Genomic DNA, 19,271 nt, shown 5'->3' on the forward strand with positions numbered 1-19,271 from the left:
TTATCAACATTTAAAAGTGACCGTTGTTTAGCTTGGTTTGCTGAATCCCAGGTTAGGTACTTATACTGATGTCTGCTCCAAATACTTTCATTAACGGCAACTGGATTAGTAGACACGCGTATTTTTTTCGTTAAACTACATTAATAGACAGTGGACTTTTAAGATAATTTCACTTTGACAATTGAAAAACTTTCATTAGAATAACTGTAGTTATGACAAACATTCATTTAAATCATTAAACTGTTAAATCGATAATGAAAGTTAACGTGAGATATATGTTAAAAAAATTTAAAAATATAATAGTTTTAGCTTTTTTTTATCATTTTTATTATTGTTCGATTATTTTTTTCAATTTCAATTCTTTAGAAAAAAAATTAATCTCTTAAAGTTTCAATCAAAATTAAAAGTTAAAAGTTTAGTTTTCATTGTCAACTATTGGATTAGCTTGAAATCGAACAAACCTTCCAACAATTGTGATTGACCTACTATAGCTCCATTCATCGAAAATTTGACCATTATATCGCTTGTCAATTTGAAATCTTAGAACTTTTTTTAGAGAATAATACTTTAACATGTTATGTCAACTAACAACAATGATAATAATGAAAATAAATTTAAAAAAGTAATGATTATAATACAAGTTATAAAAGTTTGATAACTAAAGTGAAAACATCAAACACTTAATGACCCATTAGTATAACTACCCTTTTATTTTAAAAATTGATTAGTAATTAATGAACTCATCCCATTGGAGTTAACTACTAATCAATCATAATCCAGAACCAATAACATCGATGTGACATTTTAAGGCTAATTAATTTATTCTGTACCTTAACCTTATCCATTTGAACAGGTTCGGACCTTCCTTTTTTATTACACAATAAGGTAGAGTTTAGTTTCCTTTGTAGTTCGTGGGTGACGAGTGTTTTATCTTTTCCTACAGAGAAGCAAAAGCAACAGCTTGGTTTTAAATTGATTGGGATCAGTGACTTCTATTGATAGTTTATTATTTAATCCCCAAATTATTTTCCACTTTTGCTTTAACTTTAATAATTAGAGGCTTTAAATACTTTCATGTAGGGGTGTATTCGATTTGGTTCGGTTTGGTTTTTTACCAAAAACTGAACCGAACCAAAATAAATGATTTTTCAATATTTAAACCGAAACCGAATAGTTAAAAAATCGAAAAAAATCGAAACCGGTTTTTTTGGTTCGGTTCGGGTTTTTTAACGGTTCGGATTTTTCGGTTCGGTTCGGTTCGGTTTTTCAATGAAAAAATCACTTGAAACTATAATTTTTTTTTACAAAAATTACCTATTCGGTTCAATATGGAACAAATGAGTTCCATATGAAAAACTCGAACCGAACCGAATCAAAAAAATGAAGCCTTTAAACCGAACTGAAAACCGAATCATTTAAAGCCAAACCGAATCGAACCGAACCGTTTTACTCGATTCGTGTCGATTTTTCGATTTTCTCGATTTCGTTGCTCACCCCTACTTTCATTGACCCTCTCACACAACATGGTGGCAATTGGCACCCGGTGACAGGGCAGTTGTCATTGTTCAACCCCAACATACTCTCTTCTTATACTATTATAGAATCTATTGAGGGAGGATACTTCTTTGCAATATTTGTAGTTTTAATCGAAATGGTTAAAAAATTGATTTTTTAGGTTAGATAGATGTTAAAAAATTAATATTTTTAATTTTTAGTTTTAAATTAAGTTGTCGTTTCTTAGACATTATAATTCAGTAATAAAATAAAATATATTTTATAAATTTAAATTTGAGTAATTGTATTTATAAGATATATGTTCGTTATTAATAAATTAGAACCTTTTAAATAAATATTATCTTGTAATATTATAAATTATAACATTACAACAGGACATGAAGTCATGTTAATTCATTAAAGATTCAATGAAAGAATGTTTAGATGTTTGAAACTAATTTAGAATTTAAACCGTTGTACGAGGATATGTGATTCTATTATTCGGAACCCAAAACAGGATCTAAACACTAGAGTGAATGTAATTGGTTTTGATGGATAGTTTTGCTATGCAACAGTCTGATTTAAGGATATTTTAAAATAGTTTTTAATTTAAAATGTCATTTTATTCAACTTAAAGAAACATTTTTTTCATCATTTTTTAACCTAATATTAACAACTAACGAGTTATATTTTAGAATTTAAGGGTTTTGAAGAGCTGGATGATTATTTTAGTGTAAAAACATTGAAAAATGAAGCCCCCAAGGTTTGAGAGACGCATGGGATGCGCACTTCAATCAATCATCTTGGATTAATTCTTGTTTAACGAAATGATAACCCTTTCTTAATTACGAACATACGTATTTTATTAAAAGACATCCACGCCGATTTATCTTTACGATTTATTTTGAATAAGCTTTGCTTGTGTTTGACTAAGAATTAAGAAGGCTAAAACGAAAAGGAAAAAAAAAACAAGTCCCTCATCTAGTTAAACTTTTGAATCATAAATTGTAAATTTTATAATATTTTTAACGATCTGTTAAATAATTATGTGACAAATGACGGGAAAATAGCAATATCCAAGGAATTTAATTACATGTTATTTTCAATTAGAGATTGAGTTGATTTCTTTTATTATTCCATTAGGGGGGAAACTCAATTAATTACCTTTTAGAATTGAAACAATTTAATTTGACGGTACCTAATTCTGGTGACACCTAGGGATTAAAAAAATGAAAAGGCAACAAGCTAGATTTCGCTTTTTGATTTGTTTAAGCGGAAAAAATAAAGAAGCAAATAGTTGATTTGGCATGAAAATATTCTCCACTATCACTGCCTTGCCTTTGTTAATGCACCAACTTGAATGAATTTACAATTAGCCAGAGCTGCGTGGAACTGAGTCAGCACCGAGTTAATGGACCCAGAAATGGGGATTTCTGGATCAGCGACACGTTTCATCTGATGACATGTATACATTCAAGTCAAATGCTGAATTCATCATAAGGGTACTTTGTTACTTGCAATCCAAGTGACCATATTACCAACAAAACTTTACAATCATTACGTGACTGGTAACGAGAACAAATCACAGTGGAGGTTATAGCTCGAGATCATAATGGTCTTGTGGTCGCCTCACATGCCATTCCAATTCAAGTATCATCGAACACTCGTATAATGGAAGCTTCTGCATTATTGCATGGCGTTCGAATGGTTATAGACTTGGCTAGGTCCGTTATCCATATAGAGAGTGAGCCGAATTTGTGGTTCGCTAGTTGCTATCTCTGGTTGCCGGCTTATCTGTTCTTGGTTTCCACTTAGTCAAAGCACATTGTTTGCGTACTCTCCACAAATCAGTGCTCAACATATTCGACGTTCGGCCAATGTTGTTGCCCACGAACTTGTTTCTTATGCTTTATCTATTCCAGTCTTATTTATTATGTCTTCGACTCTCCTGCATGTATTTTCGATATACTTATTCCGGATGCTTTTAATGGTTAATATTATAACGATGTTTTTTATTAAAAAAAAAAGAGTAGTTGTAAAAATATATTTATATGTAATTCGGTATGTGAAATTATCTTCAAAGTTCAATTTGATATTTAAATTTGTCGGTCCAATAATACTATGAATTTAGATTCAAAGTTTAATTGAATATCTAATTTTTTTTCTTGTCCAATTAAACGTCTAATTAAAATTTATTTTTTGAAAAATAATACTTAAACGTAACTCTATAGTTCAAATAAGTCTTTTACTATAACTATCGTTCTGGATAAACGAGTTAAGCATATGTGCAAACTTGAACCAAGTAATTAAATTAGATACTTCGTTGAACCATAATTTTTTTAAGTATATATTAAATTCAACCTTAAAATAAATTCAAATACTTAAATATCAAAATAAACTTTAAAAAAAATTTAAATACCTAATTTATCAAAGAAACTTAAATATAAAATTAAACCTAAAATTAGATTTATGTATCAAAATATATATTGACCTTTAAAAAAACTTTTTTTAATAGAGATATTTAAGACAACATATTTGATATGTTAATATAAAAATTCTATAATTACACTAAAATTCTTTTTAAACGATCAAGATTATAAAATCAATAAACAGATCAACGTCCACAAAGGGACAATCCAAAGCTATGCACATAAGAATTAGGATTCGTATGATCGAGATTTTGATAGACTCACAATTTAAAAATTTTAATTTTTTATTTGATCTCACTTTTATATGATGTTTAATTGATTCAAACAGACAAATTTTAAGGTAATAATTTGTTATCAATCTGATTAAATATGAAACAAACAAAAAAAATCTAATTTTTATTAAAAAAATTAGAGATGAAGAAGGGAAATAATCTAAGGAGAGACATAGTTATTATCCCTGTTATTCTTCTATTTAATAAAAATTCAAAAATAATGTAAAAATATAATATTTTATCTTTAGTAAAAAAAAATTTTAAATTTTTTTAAAATATTATTTTAATTTAAATTATCATTCGATAAATAAAATATTTTATTTAAATTTAATGATAAAATAAACACAGGCAGTCGGCTTCGAACAAATATATACTTTTAATAATTTTCGTCCAGAATCCAGATTGTGAATAAGTCTATTAACCGTAAGCGGTTTAAACGGAGCTGTTACGTCGGCAAGCAAGCTCTTAAAGACGTCACGTGCCATCCAATCTCCTTCTCCTCCGTCACTGTTACTGTGAAAATCCAAAATAATTCCCAGAGAGACAATCCCCAATCCTAAAATATCTCTTAATCCCATCACCTTCAATTTTTAGTTCCTTGTTTTTCCTTCACAATGGATGGCGAGGAGGACACTTCAAATCCAATGATGGAGGCCAACGGAACCGGCGGCGTCGACGAAGCGCCGTTGTCTTCTACATCGACACGGAAGAACCGGCCAATTATAAGCGGCGAACCACTGGACATCGAGGCGTACGCTGGGCTTTACACGGGTCGGACCAAGATCAAGCGGCTCATATTCATCGCAAGCCGCTGCGACAATCCTGCGATGCAATTGGAAGCCCTAAGGATGGCTTATGATGAAATCAAAAAGGGGGAGAACACGCAGCTTTACCGTGAAGTGGTTCAGAAGATCGAAGGTCGATTGGGTCCCAACTATGAGATGGATGCTGCATGGTGCTCTACGATTGAGCGAAAAGACGAGCAGAGGAAAGAAAAGCTCGAAAGCGAACTCAATGCTTATAGGGTAATTCAATTTATTCTACTAAACTTTTTTTTCTTTTTAAATTGTTTAGGTAGGGTGACTTTCTTCTTTATTTATTAATTTTCAGACGAATTTAATCAAAGAAAGTATTAGAATGGGATACAATGATTTTGGGGACTTTTACTATGCTCATGGTGCATTGGGGGATGCTTTTAAAAGCTATATTAGAACTCGCGATTATTGCACTACGTCAAAGCATATTATTCAGATGTGTTTGAATGCAATTCTTGTCAGCATTGAGATGGTTCAATTTAGTAATGTGACTAGCTACGTTAGTAGAGCTGAGCTAACACCTGAGGCACTTGACCCCCCCACTGTTGCTAAGCTATGTTGTGCTTCTGGTTTGGCTCATTTGGAGGCTAAGAAGTACAAGCTTGCTGCTCGTAAGGTTTGTCAACTTATAACTTGTCATCATGGATTCTTTTTCTGTTTGACGTTAGTTGATATTACATGCTATCTTTTATTGGCCAGGTGTATTGAAGTTAATATGCCAAAAATCTGTCGAAGAGATTAGTAGTATATATATGATTCATTTGATTTTTGCTTGTTGTGTATCTCTGAAAATGGGTTCTTATTCACATTGTATAATTGATACAAAATTCCAAGTTTCATCCTTTATAAACTCATTGTCTAGTGGCTGGTATTTGGGTTCGAAATATTTTCGTACTATAATCTCAAAATGATATGCCTGGAACTTGAGCCTAGTAAGTTTTTATGGACTCAATTCAAACAATCTACTAGGTATCACGCAGCACACTGCATTCTAGAAGGAAGCCTGAAATAATCTTTTAGTTCTTGTTTTTGCCATAGATTATGGCAAAAAACTTTCGACACTTGGCTAAATTGATATGAGAAAATCAGTAGAATAGTACTCTTTTGATGGGAATGCCGTCGGTTGTGTGTAGGGGTGCTTAATGAGTTGAGCAACTCGAACTCAATTCGGTCAAAGCTCGATAAAAACTCGACTCGGGATGACTCGACTCGAGACCTTAACGAGTTGATTCGAGCAAAGTCCAACTCGGCTCGATAAGTCACGAGCAGCTCGTTAATTTTTTTTATATAATTTTTTCAGTAATCTTAAAAAATTATTTCATTAAAAAAATACTAATTTACTAATAGATAATAGAAAAGATGATAAATTACTAATCTATTAATTTTCTAATAAACAATAAAAAAAATACTAAATTATTAATTAGTATTTTGCTTCACTCAAAAACCATATTTATTATTTGAATGTATTTGTGGATTGTTACTTTTGAGTTTAGACTTTGAAATTGTTTCATACACTCTTTTGATAATATTTTTGGTTAAATTTATTAATTTATGTTTATATTAAGCTCTGTATAGTATTAGCAGATTGTATCTATAATTAAGAAAATAAGGTAAAAATTTCGGCGAGCTTAACGAGCAATGAGTCGAGCAACGAAATTTTTTAACGAGCACGAGTCGAGTACTGTCCAACTCGCGATCGACTCGCTCAATAAGCAACCCTAGTTCTGTGCCTTGAGGGCCTTAATTAATTTGAAGTTTTCTTGACAGCTTTATAAGGTTGAGGGTTTATTCTTTTGATATTGTAAGAGTGGGGTTCTGAGATTAGTTGTATTTTGACCCAATTATCATTTCATTGTGGGATTGCAGTTTTTGGAAGTTGGTCCAGAATTGGGGAATTCGTACAGTGAGGTTATTGCTCCTCAAGATGTTGCTACTTATGGAGGACTTTGTGCACTTGCAAGCTTTGATCGAACTGAGCTAAAGGCATCTATCTGTCTCTACTTTCCCTTCCCGCTCCCTTATTTTTCATCCATGTCTTACGTCATTTAATATATTTCTTAGTAATTGAATGCTTTTATTTTTCAGAACAAAGTTATAGACAATATCAACTTCCGGGATTTCTTGGAGTTAGTACCTGAAGTGAGGGAGCTTATTAATGATTTTTACTCAAGGTATATCATCTTCATGTTTTAAGCTTAGATTTCCATTGTTGTTGGGTTGAAAAGTGTTTTTCAAAAATATTATAGAAAAGTGTTGTGTAAAAGTGTGGTTTGTTAATTTAAGTGTTTGGCATTGCTGTGAAAGTGTTGTGGAAAGCTAAAATGTCTATTTTAAACATATGATGGAAAGTATATTTAATTGTAAAATATGAAGAATAAAAGAGGGTGTTTTGATAATTTTACACCCAGAAGCACTTTTTCAAAAGATAAAAGCACTATTATTTAGCTTTTGCGTTTAGGTTGAAAAGCTGGCTTGAAAAACACTTTATATCTCAAAAGTTCCGTGTTCTTTGTTACTTCCGATGCCAAAAGTGCTTTTGGCTCCAAAAGCACTTTTCAACCATAATGTATATCTAGGCCTTAGTTTCTCTGCAATGGTGTAAAGGAATATGTTTTGGACATTAAGGAAGTTGTAGAATTCTTTTGGTATTTGTCCTGGCTTATTACTTGAGGCAAAGAATAAGAGGAAATATTGTAAGGAGGCAAGATGGTGAGTTGTTTTATGCTGTCATTCTTGTTGGTAGTAACTATGATAAATAGCATAAAATGTACTTGATTACTTTGGTTACTAATGAGGAGCATGTATTTGTTAATTGTTATTAGTCCAACTGATTATAATTATGATAAATAGCATAACATGTACCTGATTACTTTGGTTACTAATGAGAAGCACGTATTTGTTAATTATTATTAGTCCAACTGATGATAACTATGATATATAGAATAATATGTGATTACTTGGTGTTTCCAGCCAGTCGTTTGTTATTAATCCAACTAATGAGAAGCACTTATTGTTATCTGGTGATTTAGATTGTAACTCTTTTTTTTCTTATTGCAGCCATTATGCTTCTTGCTTAGAATATCTTGGAAACCTCAAACCAAACCTGATGCTTGACATCCATTTATATAACCATGTTGAGACCTTATATGATCAAATCCGCAACAAAGCCCTCATCCAGTATACCCTCCCATTTGTTTCTGTTGATATGCGAATGATGGCCGATGCCTTTAAAACAAGTGTTTCAGGGCTAGAGAAAGAACTAGAAGCCTTGATTACTGACAACCAGATACAGGTATTTGTGGCACTGGTATATTGCTTATATACGTTTTATCAGTGCATGGGTACACGTGTGCAGCTTTTCAAATATCAGACCCAATTGGTTTGTTAATTCTTCTGCATCCCCTCCAGCGGCCAATGAGTACAAATTTCATATAATTTCTTACGAAGATTATATAATGTCTCTGCAGGCTCGGATAGACTCGCACAACAAAATTCTTTATGCACGGCATGCAGATCAAAGAAATGCAACTTTCCAGCGGGTTTTGCAAACCGGAAATGAATTTGATCAGGACGTCAGGGCAATGCTGCTGAGGGCAAATCTTCTCAAGCGTGACTGCAATCTTAAGGCTTCCAGGAAAGTCTGAACCATGGACTGAAGCTTGACCCGGAAATTCGTAATAAGGTTTGGCCTTGGTTCCTGTTATACAAAGGAAAGATTGGGTCCATGGTGGTGGAGAGTGCATTTAATGGATTTCGGGCAACATTATTTTGTATATACACTAAAATTTTCTTACGAGTTTTCAATTATTGTTTTCTTAGTTGACATTTTTTTAAAATTTCTGATCATGGTCCTTGTTCTTTTATTCTATTTTGTTTTAAATAACTACCATAACACTAATACAAACCTGAATGCACAATCTGATTGAAGCAAGGCTTTTTAATTCTAGATGCCCTGCCGAGTGCTTTGTTTCTACATATGTATGAATTCATTTACTGTTGATAAATTCTCAGGTCCAGCTGATTTCTGCCTAATTCTCTGCATATGATCCATTTGTGCCAATTTTGCGGCAACGGTATCAATACGGGCCTTGTTACTACATAATATACGGCGTGTTATTATCATTTGGGCCTTTTGATTTTCATGTGTAGTGATGGACCCTTTTCCTTTTTAGGCTGTAGGATCATTTCAAGTTTTTTCATCTTTTGCTGCTGCTGCTGCCATATTTGATTAAATTTGGTAGCAAACCCCGTCTTGCTTCGATGGTTCTTTGAGTGTTCAATTCTTTGGACCGGATGGTCAGGTTTGGGTGTGCACGGCTTTTGTTACCAGGATCAACGCACCGGTAAGGGCCAACTGGTTTGGTGGCTAATGTCATCATGTTTACGGATTGGTACCTTCGTTGGTTGTGGTGTTAGTAGTCAGAGTCGACCATCAAGATAGGGGTTTCTTTATTCGAGATGGGTTACGGATTTATACCTTCCTGTAGAATGAAGCTTGGATTGGATCATTTGATTAAAGAAAGTGATTATAATAGTTCTCTTGATATAAGATTGTAATATCTGTAAACCGATTAGAAACTTTTAAATTTAATGAATTGATATAAAAGTTTCTTGTCAAAACAACAGGCGTGTGTTTGTCGGGGGATGAATCAAGTATTGGATGAATTTGATGATAACCAAAGCATGAATCGGGTAAGATTCATGACTCACTGGCCACTGCTATATCCCAGAATGTGCTTGTAACAAACAACAGTTGAAAGAAAAGGGCCATCCTTTGCAATTCAGGTAATCAAACATACCATTCCTGTTGTACCAAAAGTTTGATGTCGGATTTCATGCTCAAAATGAGGAAAGAGGAAAATATGGGCTGAAAGGGAGAGTGAAATTAAATGTCAATGTTAATGCTAATGCCTATACCAATGTCTATCGCTGTAGCCTGTAGGTACTTGGATCTTTTTATTTTAGGGATAGGCTCATAAAAGTGTAGGATGAGTCCATTTTTTTTTATCGTTTCAATTTTGATTTAAAAAGTACAATTTTTATAATGCAATTTTAAGATGAAAATCCAATGAGCCTTACACATAATTATTTTCCTATACGCAATACTCTTGGCATCTTCGTATTGTTTAGTGCGTGAGAGTGCATGAAAGAGGAATCATTCCATGCACTTGATTGGTTGGGACTGAATTCCTAAAGCCAACAAGACATTATCTTTGGTTCCTTGTATTGATCTTGCAACTTGAGCCATGACAGGTACTATTATCGGTTGATGGTTAACGGTTGTCTTGTCCATATATCATGTTTCCAGCTTGTCATTCGTAGGACTTGATTTCTTTGGGTCTAAGGCCTGTTATTTTGGGCCTAATCCGATCCTGCTCTGAAGCTGGTAAATATTTTCATATCAACCCGACCTGCCATTGCAATAAATCAAAGACAACCAAGCTTGGGGAACCTGTCTTCATCTGGTTGTAGCTTCAACATTTTAGTAACAATAAGTGTGCTTCCACAATTATTCAACCTTTTATTCCCCATCTTCTACTACTTGCCCCTAAACTCCCAATGAAATAAGATCAAAGTTTTTGAAAACGAAACAAATATAACACGAATTAATTGCATCATATCTCTCAAACTATGACCTTTATTTTAAATTACTCATCAAACTTTTGAATATTCAAATTTCACCCTCAAACCATGATTCCCATTCTAAATTGATCTTTGACCTTTTGAACGTTCCAATTACATAAGTGTTCACACGACAACTAATTATTTTTATAACAATTTTATTAACATGGGATGTGATTAGCATGCATTAATAGTTTGGAGTTAAAATTGAAATATTTAAAAATTTAAGGACCAATTTATAATGAGAGTCATGGTTTGAAGATGAAATTAGAAAATCTAAAAGGTTGGGTACCAATTTAGAATGAGATATATTTTTTGGGGATGAAACTAAAAAAAATCGAGGGTCAAATTAAAGTGAAGGTCATAATTTTAAATAAGATTGAAGTGTTTAAAAGTTTAAGATTATTTTAGAATGAAGATCATAGTTGAGAATGTGGTGCAATTAACTAATCCAATGGTATTAAATATGTGTAAAACTAAAAAAAATTATATTGAGTAAGTGGATCCTAACCCTAATATATATATATACAGCGTTAGGATCCACTTACACCTAGTGTAAAACTAAAAAGTTTTTCACATTTTTAAGATCGTTGGATGAGGAAAAATCAAAGGCTGAGATTAACTCCTTATTTTTCTCCCAGTGAATATCTTCACATTTCCTACTGTTAATCTTAGTCTTTGATTTCCTTTCATCCAACGATCATAAAAAGATTTAAAGCTAAAAAGTTTTACACTATGTAATTAGATCATGGACTATATATATATATATCATTCATGTGACTAACTTTAATGATTATTTCCAAAACCCTAAACATAAAACATGTACATATTTAGCATAGGCGTATTACATGTAGTTGGTAATGGATGGATCAAAAGCCTTTGAAAAGATAGTGTGCTTTATCGAAGTTTTCAACTTTGAGAGGTGCCTTTTTCAACTTAGGACAATGAGGGGATGGTGTTGGGACCGTGAAAAGCAAGGCGAGGGTATGGCTTTGCTTTCATTTTTCTTTTGTGGAAGCAGTATTTCCGAGAAAAGATGAATGGCGTTTTTAATGTAAGCTGAATGGGGATAGGCTGGAAATAGTAGGAGAAGCCATTAATGCAACCGCAAAAAGCAAGAGAGCAAGGAGGAGGGTGGGTGGAGTGGGCCCTCTCCTCTCTTTCCAAAAAAAAAAAATCAACCAAAATGTTACCTTAAATTCAATGCGTTTACCTCTTTTGCTCGAATGATTTAAATCTAAAATGATCCAAACTCAAGCTCGTTCGATAGAAAATTCAACACCCACAACTGAGCCATCTCGGATTCGTTTCATCTGCCCATATTAACTCACTCCCTCTATAATTGGACTCGCTTTTCGTTGAACACCTTAGAAAACTAACAAGTTATTGAGATTTTATTTAATGGGCTTTCAATTTCTCTATGCAAAATAGTACTTCCTTTTAAAGTTAGCTCTTCGATTTCATCAATGGCAGCTAGTTTTTGTATTCTTTTTTCCCCGAACATAATTACTAGTCATCACCCACTCCGACAGTACTTACAAGGGGAGGTGAAATTCATTTACCGTAGAGAGATTATTGCAGTACTTTAGGTGAAGAAAAAGATTGATTGTTGAGTATAAAATTGGGAGTTGAAATGGGTCCTTTGAGAGGAAGATGAAGGAGAATCTTAAGGGGAGAGGGAGAGTGATGTGTTTCCCAGTGCAATGCAACAGTCATGGTTAAGACTTAAGATTGCCTTGTGTCGGCAAAACATGGCATGTGCCTTTCTAATTTCTGCTATACTAATCAATGTAAAAGGTGCAAGTATAAATTTTAAGTTTATTATATAGATTTATATATAAATTTAGTATTTTTTTAAAAAATTAATGTATTTTTGACATGAAATCTTAACCATTTATCTGTGAAATATCTGTTTTGTCATTTTCTAGCTCATGTGGTAGCATGACTTTCCATTAATGATCTATATGTTAAAGGTTATGAGATTGAATCTCACAGAGTATAAATTCTTCAATTTCTTTGATGGATTATGTCCATGCAAATTGCCTGTAGCAGTATGAACTACCATCTCTACAGAAAAAAAAACCGTAAATTCTCTTTGTTTGATCATAAACTACAGATCCCAATGTATTGAAATTTTTATGGGGAGAGAGAGAGAGAAGAAAAAGGGGCAGCAAATCTGAAACTCTGTCCCATCAATGTCGACGTCAGAAATTGGGTTTAGACTTCTCCCTTTTGTTTGTTTGTTTTTAACTTACTGTGTCGTAAAATCAGGTAAAAATGATAAATAAAAAAAAAAGTAAATATTTTCACTGTCAGTCACTGACTCTTGAAGAGAAGAAAGAATCCACATATTACGTTTATCTTCAGCTTTTCCTTTTTTTTTTTGGAGTTTTGTTTTCTAATTTTTTTTATCTAAAGCTTTAAGAGTAGTGCAGTTAGAGTGCGGATCATGCAGAGAACGAGCTAAAAGCATGATATCACACAAAATCCTTGCCAAAACTAGGTTTCGCATTTACTATCTTCTTTGAAACGCTCCAGCCAATTGATTTTAAAGCTTTTTTCTTCACTTTCTCAGACCTTAAACACCAAGAAAAAAGGGGTTCTTTTTTGTTAAAGAGAAAGAGAGAGAGGGATTGAGAACGAAGTGCTAAGCAGCAGTAAACAAACACAAAAGGGGTTTTGCTTGCCTTCTTTCTCTTTTTTTCTCTCCATTCGAAATCACTTCTTTTGTAGAGAGGGAGTTGGAGACATTTCCAGTTTTTTCATCCGCGTGTCTCCTCTATCCTCTCTGTTTATCCTTTTTTTTTACTTTTCATTTGGTTGGTTTTTGTGGAACACTGTTTTTTTATGTATATTTTTAGTCTGCAAATTTGGGTTTTGATGGGAGTGTAAGTGTAAAGGCTGTGCGGGTAAATTTGTAGAGAAAAGAAAGGAAAAAAAAGGAAACCAAAGCTGAGTGCTTGATAGGTACTAATGAAAGCCTTCTGGGTGCAAGAATAGTTGCAGACATCCCTTATAGCAACAACATGTCAACTGGTGCTTTTGGACTTCCTAAGAACATGTTCAACTCTTCAGGCCTCTCTCTTGCTCTTGTAATGATAAACAATTAACACACTTACTTGCGTAATGTTTCTGTTGCTAGCTTTTTTTTTTTCTTTGGAAAACTAATCTGGGTTGTTTTATTTTTCTCCGATGTTTTTGCAGCAACAACCAAACATAGATAATAACCAAGGACATGAGACCAGATTGGGTGAGAATTTCGAGGCAAGTATTGGGAGAAGAAGCAGAGAAGAGGAACACGAGAGCAGATCTGGCAGTGACAACATGGATGGTGCTTCGGGTGATGATCAAGAAGCCGCCGCTGACAAACCTCCGAGGAAGAAGAGATACCACCGACACACTCCTCAGCAAATCCAAGAGCTTGAAGCGTATGATTTCATGCTCCTTTTTTCAGCTGCTTCAGTTTTTTTCTCCTATGGAACATCGCCTTAATAAGTTATGTGCCTTTTTGATTCCTTCATTGGTTTTGGTTTAGTCTCTTTAAGGAGTGCCCTCATCCCGATGAAAAACAGAGATTAGAGCTCAGCAAAAGGCTTTGCTTAGAAACCAGGCAGGTCAAGTTCTGGTTTCAAAATCGCCGTACTCAAATGAAGGTATATGCAAGAACCAACTTTTTTTTTTGCTGGGACTGTGTAGTAATTTTGAAACTTTGATAATTTTCCAGACTCAATTAGAACGCCACGGGAACTCATTGCTAAAACAGGAGAACGATAAGCTTCGAGCTGAAAACTTGTCTATTAGGGATGCTATGAGGAACCCGATTTGTACCAACTGTGGGGGTCCAGCAATTGTTGGTGATATATCACTTGAAGAGCAACATCTTAGGATTGAGAACGCTCGCTTAAAAGATGAGTTAGATCGTGTTTGTGCACTTGCTGGCAAGTTTTTAGGGCGTCCAATTTCAGCACCTCCAATGCCAAACTCAAGTTTAGAGCTTGGAGTTGGTAGCAATGGCTTTGGTGGTTTAAGCACCGTGGTCGCTACAACATTGCCTTTGGGGCCTGATTTTGGAGGTGGGATTACAAATGCTTTGCCACCAATGGTTACTCCTCCTAATAGACAGACAGTCGGAGTCACTGGACTCGATAGATCTGTGGAAAGATCGATGTTTTTGGAACTCGCATTGGCTGCCATGGACGAACTGGTTAAGATGGCTCAAACTGATGAACCACTTTGGATTAGGAGCTTGGAAGGTGGAAGAGAAATGTTAAACCATGACGAGTACTTGATAACATTCACTCCTTGCATTGGCTTGAAACCAACCGGCTTTGTGACTGAGGCTTCTAGAGAGACAGGTTTGGTGATTATCAATAGTTTGGCCCTCGTTGAAACTTTGATGGACTCGGTTAGTCAACTAAATACCCCTCAAACTAATCAGTCTTCTCTTCAATTTAAGGGCTTTGAACTCATTTTATAAGCATTTTCTCACTTAGATGTGTAGAATTGTAGACTAACGTTTCCACTTTTCTTTTCCATAGGATCGTTGGACGGAGATGTTTCCTTGTATGATTGCTAGAACATCAACTACTGATGTGATATATAATGGCATGGGAGGAACCAGAAATGGTGCACTTCAACTGGTATAATCGTTGATTTCCTGCGAAATTTAAATCCTTATAAGTCCTTCCAAATAATTCTCCATGTTTTATTTTGGTTTCAGATGCATGCTGAGCTCCTAGTCCTCTCTCCTTTGGTACCAGTTCGTGAGGTCAGTTTCTTAAGGTTCTGCAAGCAACATGCAGAAGGGGTTTGGGCAGTGGTCGATGTATCCATTGATAGCATCCGAGAAAGTAGTTCAGGTGCACCCACGTTTGTGAGCTGTAGGAGGCTTCCTTCTGGCTGTGTTGTGCAAGATATGCCTAATGGATACTCCAAGGTACCTTTTTTTTCATAGCATATAGGAAACACAAGATTTTAACGAGTCCATAGACATTTGCATCCCCAACTTTTAAGATGGTTGTGCATACGAGAACTTTTTTTTTCTAGTGATTACTCAGTGCAAACCCCACACTGTCAGTGTCTGGTTTACTTCCAAATGAATTAAACTCCCCCCTCTCAAGAATCTGAACCTTCCTCCTGCCTTAATTTACTGATTTCGATGCTTGTAATGTCAAAAAATTGTTTAAATTTCAAGTTTCAACATCTGGGTTTGCTTATTCACAATAAAATAAATAACCCCCACTACAACACCGCGGAACGAGGCTGCTCCCATTGTTTATATATATATCCGTGGAAGCCTCTATTTACAGCTACTATTTTGCTAGTTTTTTAAACACATTAATTTCATAAATATATATCTACAAAATGCATTGGAACCCTGAGCTTCTTATTGAATAGAATAATGTATTCTTTGATGGTGCCTCGATTCTCTCATTTTGAAGCCTTTGCATGTAACCGCGGGTGGACCGGATTTCCAGCCCCGGCTGATGTCTTTGTTTTTGTTAGTTTTCGTTTTCCTTCACGTAGAGAAAGACCCTTTAGTCAAAATGCCATAGGATAGCCCTTTCTATTTGTATTTATCTGTGATTTTGAGGCGACTTTAGTACACATCTCGATGTCACACCGCACTCAAACTAATAACTTTCGTTGAGCCCAATTTTTTTTTTCAAGATTTTTTCCCCGTATTTTTCTATTGCATAAATCTATATCATTTGTCAGTACTTATATTACAGAATGCCGGGTGCAAATCTTGAACGACTTACTGAATTACTGTAATGTAATTAGCAAGTTATTGGAAATTTTGCAGGTTACATGGGTTGAACATGCCGAATATGACGAGACTGAAGTTCACCAACTCTACCGTCCTTTACTAAGCTCCGGTATGGGCTTCGGTGCCCAACGGTGGGTGGCCACCCTTCAACGGCAATGCGAATGCCTTGCTATATTTATGTCCACCACTGTTCCCACTAGAGATCACACTGGTATCTAGTTTACCTATATAAATAATTACTATTTAACTACAACTGCACTGCAATATATGAACATGGGTGATTATTTATTTTGTCTTTGTAGCTATAACTGCAAGTGGGAGACGAAGCATGTTAAAGCTAGCTCAACGTATGACCAATAATTTCTGTGCCGGTGTTTGTGCCTCGACGGTTCATAAATGGAACAAGTTGAACGTCGGGAACGTGGATGAAGACGTAAGGGTTATGACTAGGAAGAGTGTCGACGACCCCGGCGAACCACCGGGCATTGTGCTGAGTGCCGCTACATCAGTTTGGTTGCCGGTGTCACCTCAAAGACTGTTCCATTTTTTACGTGATGAACGGTTGAGAAGCGAGTGGGACATATTGTCCAACGGTGGACCAATGCAAGAAATGGCCCACATTGCTAAAGGCCAAGATCATGGCAACTGCGTCTCCCTCCTCCGTGCCAGTGTAAATATACTCCCTCTCTTGTTTCTTGTCATTTTCACCTATGGATAAATAATTTAGGGTAGGGTTTAGAGGGTAAAATTGAAAGGACGAGCTGAGTCTGGAATTTGGAAGTATCTATGACTACAATAGTAGGATATTAAAAAACAGGGACCTTTAAAAAGTTCATAGCATAGGACCCTTTTAACCTTTCCTCTTTTTGTTATTTTCGTTGCAGGCCATGAACCCGAACCAGGGTAGTATGCTGATATTGCAAGAGACGTGCATAGACGCGGCCGGGTCGCTTGTGGTGTACGCGCCCGTTGACATTCCAGCAATGCACGTGGTTATGAACGGTGGTGATTCTGCATACGTGGCACTCCTACCTTCAGGTTTCTCAATTATCTCGGACGGTCCTGGCTCTCATGGGCCCATCTCTGATGGACAGGTTAACGGGAGCGGCGGTTGCAATGGAGGGTCGCCGAGAGTGGGTGGATCGCTTCTTACGTTGGCGTTCCAAATATTGGTCAACAGTTTACCTACGGCGAAGCTGACGGTAGAATCGGTGGAGACGGTCAATAATCTTATATCGTGCACCGTGCAGAAGATCAAAGTTGCCCTTCAGTGCGAAAGCTGACGTGATTTTGACTCGAGGGCAGTTTCTGTAGTAGTTTTTATTTCCCCTTGCTTTTTGTTGAATTTCTAATTGCAATTCTCTGGTGTACTTAGTGATACTAATAGGTTTGGTTGTGGTGAGACTAAAGAAAGTGCGACTCGGTGAGTTCGGAGGGCGTTGAGTCAAGAACGAACCGCTCATGGAGACTCCTTGCGTGGTGATGGCCGACTTAGTCAAGTGGACAGAACGAGGCAAGGGTGGTGGTTCGGGTATTGACTCAGATCGACCTTCTGAAATGTTTGGAAAGAGCTCCTCTTATTGTTGTATTAATCAAATCTAATTTTCAGGGTTGGGAGTTTAGATTTTTCGATTGCATATCCCTGTTGTACTCATTATCTCATGGAACATCTTTGTTTTGAGCTGTCACTTTCTTTAGGGTTTTGGCTTCTGGCAACTTACTAATTTCACAACTGGTTTAATTTTTTGTTTTAACCTAAAATTTATTATTTGCATTTTTACTTAAATTTTGTATGATTTGGTTTTTATTTTCATATTTTTTACTAAAAACTAAAAAAATATTAATATAATATATAATTTATCAATAATTCAATTTTTAATATGATATCCGTTTGTTAATTTTTAACGTTTTCATGTTTGGTTTATTTAATATTAGTTAATCTTTACTCTTATTATTTTTAAACATATTCTTTTATATTTTGTCAATATTTCTTTTAGTATTTGTAAACATATTTATTTATATATTCATTGTTTTAACTTTAAAGTTCACCTTTTGTTAAATTTGATATATATTTTCACTAATGTTTAAGATGTAAAATTATAAAAGGATAAACAGAATAAACGAGTTTTTAAAAGAATTATTCATAAACATAAATGTATTAGATATATTTATATTTTTATTCATTTATTTATTAAATAAATATTAACATTTCGTTTATATTCATTTATTTAACCTAACGAATTTGATTGAATCCTCTTCATTTACACCCTTTTAAGTTTGGCGTAAAAGCACATTTGATGGAGGGCGCGCAAGTAGAAGCAACGAGCCACCGATGCAAGTTCTGATCATACGAGACTGAGAGGGTGGGGGTTAGGTTGAAAGTTGCAAAGGATGCATTAAATGCGGGCGCAGAAGCTGTTGGGGAAAGCTTGTCTGTCATTAAATGCAAAGGGTTTGGCTTTGTCTCAAGGAATACGTGGAGGAAGCCAATGAAACGGAGCCACGTTTCTGGAGGTATTTCACGGACATGAAAGTGGGCAGACAGAAACGGCGTTTCTGGATGATGATGCAAAAAGGATAAGGGATATGTATGGTTTGGGTTGGCAGCTTTTGCCTTGCTTTCGGTTTGGTAGCTTTTTTTATGGTGATGAATTTATGGGGTGGAACAGGCTAAGCGTTAAATCCTTTCACGTTAGCACCGAGGAATATGAGTTTTGGACGTTTGAGTTGATATGATTGTTGTTCGTCTACATGCAATAATGTCATTGCAGGAATCCCAAACAGACAGCTGTGTCGTTTTTTTCAGACCCAGGTTGTTGTTTGTGGACAATAAAAACAGACAGCTATGACGTTTGAGTTGATGTTTTGG

General features: G+C 35.0%; 2 protein-coding genes across 2 annotated transcripts; both read left to right on the forward strand.

Annotated features, from left to right (window-relative positions):
* The first annotated feature begins 4,809 nt into the window (after positions 1–4,809).
* Positions 4,810–8,837, forward strand: LOC120127435 (COP9 signalosome complex subunit 1-like). The gene is made up of 6 exons (XM_039145343.1): positions 4,810–5,220; positions 5,306–5,626; positions 6,877–6,993; positions 7,096–7,181; positions 8,068–8,302; positions 8,478–8,837. The coding sequence occupies exons 1-6, from the start codon at positions 4,810–4,812 to the stop codon at positions 8,652–8,654; spliced, it is 1,347 nt and encodes a 448-aa protein (XP_039001274.1). The 3' UTR covers positions 8,655–8,837.
* A 4,777-nt stretch (positions 8,838–13,614) lies between these two features.
* LOC120127425 (homeobox-leucine zipper protein ANTHOCYANINLESS 2-like) lies at positions 13,615–18,126 on the forward strand. The gene is made up of 10 exons (XM_039145336.1): positions 13,615–13,724; positions 13,837–14,060; positions 14,168–14,285; positions 14,357–15,037; positions 15,171–15,272; positions 15,353–15,568; positions 16,439–16,613; positions 16,705–17,072; positions 17,287–17,718; positions 17,841–18,126. Exons 1-9 carry the CDS (start codon positions 13,659–13,661, stop codon positions 17,683–17,685), a joined length of 2,349 nt encoding a protein of 782 aa, XP_039001267.1. The 5' UTR covers positions 13,615–13,658; the 3' UTR covers positions 17,686–17,718; positions 17,841–18,126.
* The last annotated feature ends 1,145 nt before the right edge of the window (positions 18,127–19,271 follow it).

Source organism: Hibiscus syriacus, unplaced genomic scaffold (assembly GCF_006381635.1).
Source record: "Hibiscus syriacus cultivar Baekdansim isolate YM2019G1 unplaced genomic scaffold, ASM638163v2 tig00110467_pilon, whole genome shotgun sequence".
NCBI lineage: Eukaryota > Viridiplantae > Streptophyta > Magnoliopsida > Malvales > Malvaceae > Hibiscus > Hibiscus syriacus.

What these genes read in the sequence shown, in the direction of transcription:
- LOC120127435 (XM_039145343.1), top strand. Translation starts at nt 4,810, where the DNA reads ATGGATGGCGAGGAGGACACTTCAAATCCAATGATGGAGGCCAACGGA. An exon ending in GCGAACTCAATGCTTATAGG is followed by an intron (nt 5,221 to 5,305) that starts GTAATTCAATTT and finishes ATTAATTTTCAG; the next exon opens with ACGAATTTAATCAAAGAAAG. An exon ending in ACAAGCTTGCTGCTCGTAAG is followed by an intron (nt 5,627 to 6,876) that starts GTTTGTCAACTT and finishes GTGGGATTGCAG; the next exon opens with TTTTTGGAAGTTGGTCCAGA.
- LOC120127425 (XM_039145336.1), top strand. Translation starts at nt 13,659, where the DNA reads ATGTCAACTGGTGCTTTTGGACTTCCTAAGAACATGTTCAACTCTTCA. An exon ending in GAAATGGTGCACTTCAACTG is followed by an intron (nt 15,273 to 15,352) that starts GTATAATCGTTG and finishes TTTTGGTTTCAG; the next exon opens with ATGCATGCTGAGCTCCTAGT. An exon ending in TGCCTAATGGATACTCCAAG is followed by an intron (nt 15,569 to 16,438) that starts GTACCTTTTTTT and finishes GAAATTTTGCAG; the next exon opens with GTTACATGGGTTGAACATGC.